Source organism: Staurois parvus, unplaced genomic scaffold (assembly GCF_062004578.1).
Source record: "Staurois parvus isolate SC_StPar_1 unplaced genomic scaffold, SC_StPar_1.0 ptg001272l, whole genome shotgun sequence".
NCBI classification, from domain to species: Eukaryota; Metazoa; Chordata; class Amphibia; order Anura; family Ranidae; genus Staurois; species Staurois parvus.
In genome coordinates this window covers 522,501-530,751 of record NW_028319068.1, presented here as the reverse complement: position 1 = coordinate 530,751, position 8,251 = coordinate 522,501, and the positions used below count along the sequence as shown (strand labels likewise).

Sequence of the window (8,251 nt, the reverse complement as noted above, 5' to 3'; positions counted from 1 at the left end):
GTACAGTGTTGCATGACCGGGCAATTGTCAAAGTGTGAGAGCGCTGAAAGCTGAAAATTGGCCTGGGCACAAAAGGGGGTAAAAGTGCCCGGTAGGCAAGTGTTTAAACAGATACTAGACCCCAGGTTCTGTGAGGGTTACTCACAGAACCTGGGCAGTTAAGTACCAGGCACAAGATTAGCGGGTTGAGAAAGGCTTTAGTTGTAGGTGACAAAGCGTCACTACAGGAGGAAGCAAGTAGGTAGAAGAGATGTTTCCTTGAGATTTCATGGACGTAAGATGGTGCACATTGCAACACTGCACCGTTGCTGATAAAATCTACGCAGACACCTTTGAGTTAAACCCTTTTTGGATCTAGCTGCTAGTGCAATTGAATTGGAGTGCACAATCATTGTCACGGTCTACTGGGAGGAACTTTAAAGCGGGATCCTGCACCCAAAGAGATCGGTTAGGCTGTTGCAGGGAGCACAAGTATGCTGGCTGGGACACAAATGAACTGAATGACTGAAATAGCAAGACTCCGAAACCATTGAGGCCTGGTCTGAATCAACCAGCAACGGTTGACTGAAGAAAATCTGCGAAGAAAATCTGTGAAAGAGGGATCTTTGCAGAGGTGGGACAAACATTAATTCTTAGGATACTAGCAAAAACCGAGTATGCTGCATGTACGAAGGGTTACTGGCTCTAGACCTGGCAAAGTCTCTTTGATTAGCTAATCCACCGATCATCCGAGCGTAAGACCGGTCCCTGCCACTCCTGCCTCCCCCCACTCACACACGCACGCTAGTGGTCTTGTGCGTGAACTGTTCCTGGCGCCATTACGCCCATAGACCAGTTCTGGACGTGAGGATGGCAGAAACAGTCCACCACTGGACATGGGGGAGCTCCGTTTTCCAGTGGATCAAGTATAGCTTTTGAGCTGATAATCCATGCTGTGTGGACAGAGCCCCACTGCATGGGAAAATAACAATTTTGCCCAGAGTTGTTCTTTAACCACTAGCCTACATTATAACCCCTTCCTCCCCAGGCCAATTTCCAGCTTTCAGCGCTGTAGCACTTTGAATGACAATTGCGCGGTCATACAACACTGTACCCATATGAAATTTTTATCATTTTTTTATTACACAGATAGAGCTTTCTTTTGGTGGTATTTAATCACCTCTGGGATTTTAATGTTTTCTTAAACCAAAAACCACCGAAAATTTTGAAAAATAAACGTTTTAGTTTTTGTTATACAATTTTGTAAATAAGTGATTTTTCTCCTTCACTGATGTGCGCTAATGAGGCTGCAGTGATGGGCACTGATGAGGAGGCACTGGTAGGTTGCACTGATGGGCATTGACAGGCATCACTGATGGGCACTGAAAGGCAGCACTGATACATGACACTGATATATGGCACTGATAGGCGGCACTGACTGGCACTGATAGGTGACATTGAAAGGCGGCTCAGATGGGCACTGATATGTGGCATTGATGTGCACTGGCATGTGGCACTGATGGAGCCACACTGATCATCAGGGCACACGGATCATCAGTGCCCTGATGATCAGCGTACATGTCCCCTCCGCGGAAAGCCGATTACCGGCTCTCCTCTCGAGCTGTCAGCGTGACAGCTCGAGAGGAGAGAAATGCCGGTAATCGGCATTTCCGGGTTTACATGTCATCAGCTGTGATTGGACACAGCTGATCACATGACCGAGCCGACATATTTAGCTCTTTCCGTGATCCGCTGTGTCCGAGGGACACAGCGCACTGGCGATCGCCGCGCGCTCCCTGAGCCGCGCATGAGCGGTGAGAATGGAAGGACGTCATATGACGTCCTATCAGAATGAGAGAACCACCTTGCGCCCGTCTTTGTACTATAGGGCGGGCGGAAGGTGGTTAAAAGGTTCATTTTAGTCTGTAATGATAGCTATGCATTCAGATTGTTTATTATAGCATACAGTGAATAAAAAAAAAAAGTTACTTTGTGTAGAAAAAGTTTTATTTGGTATTGATGACAAAACAATAGAACTTTTTACATCAGGACAAACCACGGCAAGACCCGAATCTTTGTTCACGCTTGAATGTTGCTCTTTGCAGTATATGCTGTGTAGTACACCAAAATACCAACAAGTGCAGCAAGTACCTCTGTAGACACCCATGGACCATTCCAGGCACCCTAGTAGAAAAAAAAAAAAAAAAAAGTAAAAAGGCAAACCATAATAACCCTAGATTAGACTTTTTTTTTATATGAACATATGATGGTTAGCCAGCTAAACTCAAATTAATATCGGTGGCTACTATGTAACTGCAACATAGTCCACGGACTATGATCAAAACTGATAATCTCACATAACGTAGGAGGGGGCATTACATAATTTTTGACAATTAGTAATTATTGAGAACAGGTGTTTCCAATGAAGGTTCTTGTTAATGTTACAGCATACAAAAGAAATATTAAACAATTGTGTGCTTCCAACCTTGTGATGACAGATTTAGGATGTGACTGTGCCCAAAAGTCAGGTCCAAAATGATATGGTTTGATAAGATTGGCGTGGAGGAATCAGAATTGCCCTCACAAAGCCTTGACCGCAACCCTATACTCAAATGCCAATTGCGTGCCGGACCTTTTCGTTCAACATCAGTACTAAACCTCACAAATGCTCTTTTTATAGCCCCACTGTTCCCCACTGACAGCTGAATGTAAAAGAATTGGTGGCAATTAAAAAAAATAAACGGCGTGGTGTGTCCCCCATCCATACCGAGCCCTTCGGGGCTGGTATAGATTTTGAAGGGAACTCCCACGACAAAATAAAAAAAACAAAAACAATATGGTGTGGGGTCCCCCCCAAAATCCATACTAGACCCTTATCCAAGCATGCAGCCTGGCAGGTCAAAAAAAGGGTGGCTCCTCCTGAACCATACCAAGCCATATGTCTTCAACACATTTCCTGCTGACACCACGGATTGTGGAAGGGCGTTCCAAATCCTTACAGCTCTAACAGTAAAGAGCCCCCTACACAGTTTAAGGTTAAACTCCTCCTCCAATTTTGATGAGTAGCCATGTGTCTTCTTAAAAGGATAAGTTCGCTTTTCATAACATGTTGTACCCATATTCAGGGTGTAACCTGTTATGAATGGACCGGCCCCTGTCCCCCACCACTTTGATAGCTAGCGGGGGATCTTCTCTCCTCACTAGCTGTCAAAAAAAAAAAAACTACGCGGCCGTGTCACTCATTCACAGTCCTCTGTAAATGAGAAAACTACAAGTCCCGACAGCCTTAGTGGCTGTTGACTTGAAGTTCTCAATGAACTACCATGGCACTGTGAGCACTGTGGTAGTTCTTTGATTCTTCCTGTCAGTATATCTGCTTGCCAATATAGGCAGAGACCTGCATAGAACCAGCGATCTGCTGATGCAAGGCTTTACAGGCTCCCGAAGCAAAAAATATAAATGCCCATTTGTTTACCTGGAAGAAAAAAAATTTAAAATGTACATTTAATATTTGTTTGTTAAAAGGTGAACCTACCCCTTAAAGCTCCCTAAAACTGAATTTCCTTACTATGCTAGAATCACCATTTGTATATTGCTATCATATCTCCTCTCAAGTGTCTCTTATTCAGGGAGAATACTTTTTAAAGCTTGTAGTCTTTCCTTGTAACTGCAGTCCTCCAGTCCCCTTATTAGCTTTGTTTTCCTTCTCTGGATTCTCTCCAGTTCCAGCACATCTTTTTGAGGACTGGTGACCAGAAATGGATGGCACTCTCAAGATGTGTCTTGTAAATTGATAAAATTATACTGTTATCGCTTAAGTAAATACCCTTTTTAATGCATGCCAACATTCTGCCTGCTTTGCTTGCTGTAGCTTGGCATTGCTGAGCCTGTGATCTACTAGGACCCCCAGATCGTTTTCCATCTTGGAATCCCCCAATGGCTTTCCCCCTAGCAAATAATTTGCACTAATTTTTTTGGCCCCCCAAGTGCATTAATTTACATTTCTTAACAGCAGACACTGTGATTGATCCATTTATACCAACCTCTATACTTTTATATATAAATTAAACAGAATTGGTCCCAGGACAGAGCCTTGGGGTACCCCACTAACCAATCCAGACCATTATGAGTACATACTATTTAAAAATTATTTAAGTAATGCTGTTCCAGTTTGATGCTTTCAGCGTTCTAGGAATCCCAGCAGGCTGGCAGTCACACCGTTTTTTGTTTTTTTTAATTATTAAAGATATTTCCATGCTTCTTTACAAGATACTACTATATAGAATATTCATTTGTTTTAACTACAGAAAATGTAGCACGTAACTGTTGCTTAACTGGGTAAAGCAGAGGTGCCCGGCAGTGAGATATTGTCGCTGGATGCCCAGACACACACACACGTCACACACAAATATACATGTACACTATTTAAAGAATTGAAATGAGCTTACCCTGTGATCAACATTAACTGAAAAGAGAGGCTTGATGGTGGAAACATCTTCATTATTCCTCTGGGCCTGTACATTAAGGAGCCATTACTAAATACAAAAATTATATTTATAAATAAATAGAGCCAAGAACTCTCTCAGCCACTGACCTTTCTCAACAGACTATAGGACTCTTCATCAAAAAACTTTACTTCGTGGACCCCAGAGTGAGCATTCTTGTGTTCCAGGCTCCACGATACCTAATGAGACACAACACAATTGGTATTGCTTTTTTGCCACACAGTTTCATCTTCTATACAAGACTTTCAAAGATGTGATCCTGTTGCTAGGGTAAAAAGATCCAAACAATGCCATCTGGTAAATAAAGTTGAACAGTTATCTGTCCCAAGGGGCAGCTTATCCATTATGACCTCTTGCAGAGCTACTACACTGCTAGCTGACATTTGCAGGTTTGTTGGAGGGCATGTTCCCCACTGTGTGAACGAGCATTAAAAAAAAAGAAAGTAATACAGACACCACATTGGAGGACTGGTAAACTGCAATGTATTACTTTTTGCTTTTGAGTTTAACCTGTTCATTCATCATTCTGCTATAAGGCCGGGCGGGCCTCTCGTCCCTCTGGGAGGACGTCATATGACATCCTCCAGGTTGCGCCCTTCATGCACACCACCCTTGGCAGCACACAGAGCAGTAATCGCAAACGACCTTTGTCCCCTGGACACAGCACTTCTCGGATTAAGGTACATAACCAACGAAATTGACTATTTACCATGTTATTGACTGTATCCAGTCAATCACAGCCGACCACAGCGGTAACTTACCGTTACCGGCTTCTCCACCTCACACACGATCTTGTGTGAGGAGAAGGGGAACCAGTGAGTTACCACATACTGTACTGTGCACCACGCTGCCCTGAGTACACTTCACAGCAGTACATCAGATCTGTCTACCTTTCGTGCAGCCCGCCAGTACATCCCATCAGTGCACCTTGCAGCACAGCCCGTCAAATGTACCCATCGTGCAGCCTGTCAGTACAGCCCATCAGTGTACCTGTCGTTCAGCCTGTCAGCACAGCCCACCAGTGTACCCATCGTGCAGTACCTGTCAGCGCATACACTAGTGCAGCCAATCAGTGTACCCGGCAGCACAGCCCACCAGTGTACCCGGCAGCACAGCCCACCAGTGTACCCGGCAGCACAGCCCACCAGTGTACCCGGCAGCACAGCCCACCAGTGTACCCGGCAGCACAGCCCACCAGTGTACCCGGCAGCACAGCCCACCAGTGTACCCGGCAGCACAGCCCACCAGTGTACCCGGCAGCACAGCCCACCAGTATACCCGGCAGCACAGCCCACCAGTATACCCGGCAGCACAGCCCACCAGTATACCCGGCAGCACAGCCCACCAGTGTACCTGTCATCAGTGAAGCCTAATTAGTGTACCCATCACAGAGTCACCATCACTGCCGCCCATCAGCTGGGTACTCATCATAGCTGCACATCAGCAGTTTACCCGTCAAAGCCAAGATGTCCAAAAAACATTACACTAGTGAGGAGGAATTTAAAATCCTAAATATGATAGACGAGAGCAGCAGGGAACTATCAACATCCGATTCTGATTCGGAATACGACCCAGTTGAAAGTAGTGGATCAGTGACTGATTCAGAGGAGGAAGTAGTCCCTCCTAAAAGAATAAGATGCTCTGAAGACCAGGCAACCACGAGCAGCACCATACACCGCAATGTTCAATCAACAAAGGCCAACGGAGCAAGACCCCAGGATGAAAAGGCCCAGTACCAGCACTGGAATATCACACCAGACCCCAAGAGTCAGGGCCCAAACATACCTCCCAGATGCTCTGTCAAACCCATTATGGCTGCCTTCCAGCTCAAGATCAGCTACAATCCCCCCCTTTCACTGCACAGCCAGGTGTGCAGCCCAAAAACAGAAATATTTTCTCAGATAGATTTTTTAAATGTATTTTTCCCCTGATAATTTCCTTCAATTTATTGTGGACCAGACTAACCTTTTTGTCCAACAATATATCTCAGACCACCCCAATTCATGCTTTGCCCATCCATTTGAATGGATATACCCAACAGTGAAGGAGTTTAAATTGTTTTTGGGCCTTACGAACAACATGTAATATACTTTTTCCATATGGCCATTTTTACCACCTATCAAAAAAGTCAATGGAAAGACCCACCACCTTCCTCAAATTTATGGATGTCATCACTGCCCTAATCTATCAGCAAGGATCTCCACCAGAAAGTATTTGTGCCGATTATGTCAGCAGACTTCATGAACGCTATTTCCCTGAAAATATTCCACCATCAGAAACAGGAAGACGACGGGAAAAAAAAGTAGGGTATACAACAGAGGGGAAGTTAAGAGAGACACCAGTTTTCATTGTCCCCAATGTCCCTCCCAACAGGACCTATGCATCTGAGACTGCTTCCAACGTTATCACACATCACCAAAATATTAGTTCCCATTATTTTTAACAGCCTGCTATTTCCCCGTTTTTATTACCTGTGCTGATCTTTTGTCTGCTGGCTTGACTAACCATGCCTCTGCCTTCCACTTAACTGACCCTGGCCTGTTTACTGCCAATGCCTCTGCCTGCCGTCTGGATTGTTTCTAAACCACATTTCTTCCTCGGCCTGTTAATGGACTGTTTTGTGCATGCCAAATGGACTGATGTTTTGCCCTGCTACTGTAGTAGTGGAATTCAAGACACAGGGGTCTCACATAAGCTAGTAGAGTTCCTAGTAGAGAAAAAACATTTAGTTTTTTTCTGGGTGTTGTAATTCCCAGATAAGGGGCTGTTAGTCCAGAGGCTTTGAAGAGATTGGGTGGGTCAAAGCCTCTACACCTGTGCACCGGTCTTACCTGACCGAGACCCCAAGCCTGATATTCCTACCTACTGCCTGGACCAATAATTTGACTGTGCTGACCATATCTCTGCCTGCACTGACCAGGACTTTATCGATCATGTTCCTGGCTGTTGCCCAGACCAGTACTTTGCTGACCATATTTCCTCTTGCTACCTGTACTGACCCAATACTTTGTATGGACCATGTTCCTGCCTGCTGCTTGTTTTGACCCTGGTCTGTTTATCCACCATATTCCTGCCTGCTGCCTGGACGATTCCTTTGGATATTACCTGCTTCCTGGACCAATGCTTTCCTCTGTGGAAAACTGCTCTACTAAAACCACAGGTAATCTTTTGTTAATCCTTTATTCAGCTAGGCTGTGAAAAAAAATCTCACGCATGTCGTATTGCCATGTTCAGGAGGAGTAGCAAATAGGAAATATCCTATAAATTGACAAATTTATGAAAAAAAAAAAAACCTTTTTTCACTTTCTTTCCACATTTTTCAAAAAATTGTGGAAAAAAAAATATGTTCAAAAGACTCATGCCTCAAAGAGTATACGTTATAGTGTTTGGTTTCCAAAATGTGGTAATTGTGTGGGTATTTCCATTGTCCTGGTGCTCCAGGGCCTTAAACTATGATAGGCAGTCAGGAAAATTAGATGGGTCATTTATGCCCCTAGAACACCTGAAAGTGCTACTTGGATGTTGGGCCCCTCTATGTGGCCAAGTGGCGTCTCACACATGTGGTATTGCCATACTCAGGAGTAGCAGAATATATTTTGGGGCATAATTCTTGGTATGTACATGCTGTATGTTAGTAATAGCTTATAAATTGATAGCTTTGTGTGGGAAAAAAAAATTCTCATTTTCTTTCCACATTTTCTAAACTTTAGATAAAAAAATTACATGTTCAAAAGACTCATAATGCCTCACTGAATATATGTTGGAGT

General features: G+C 44.2%; 1 protein-coding gene across 2 annotated transcripts in view; it reads right to left on the bottom strand.

The window, feature by feature from the left end:
* Window positions 1-1,968: 1,968 nt before the first annotated feature.
* SSR4 (signal sequence receptor subunit 4) overlaps window positions 1,969-8,251 on the bottom strand; it is a 45,555-nt gene continuing 39,272 nt past the window's right edge. For both annotated transcript variants that reach the window (XM_089660780.1, XM_089660779.1), the window contains 3 exons: window positions 4,574-4,663; window positions 4,428-4,493; window positions 1,969-2,163 (listed from right to left, as the gene is read on the bottom strand). In XM_089660780.1, coding sequence (XP_089516906.1) covers window positions 2,059-2,163; window positions 4,428-4,493; window positions 4,574-4,663 — 261 coding nt within the window. In that variant the 3' untranslated portion in view covers window positions 1,969-2,058. The remainder of the gene's footprint in view (window positions 2,164-4,427; window positions 4,494-4,573; window positions 4,664-8,251) is intronic.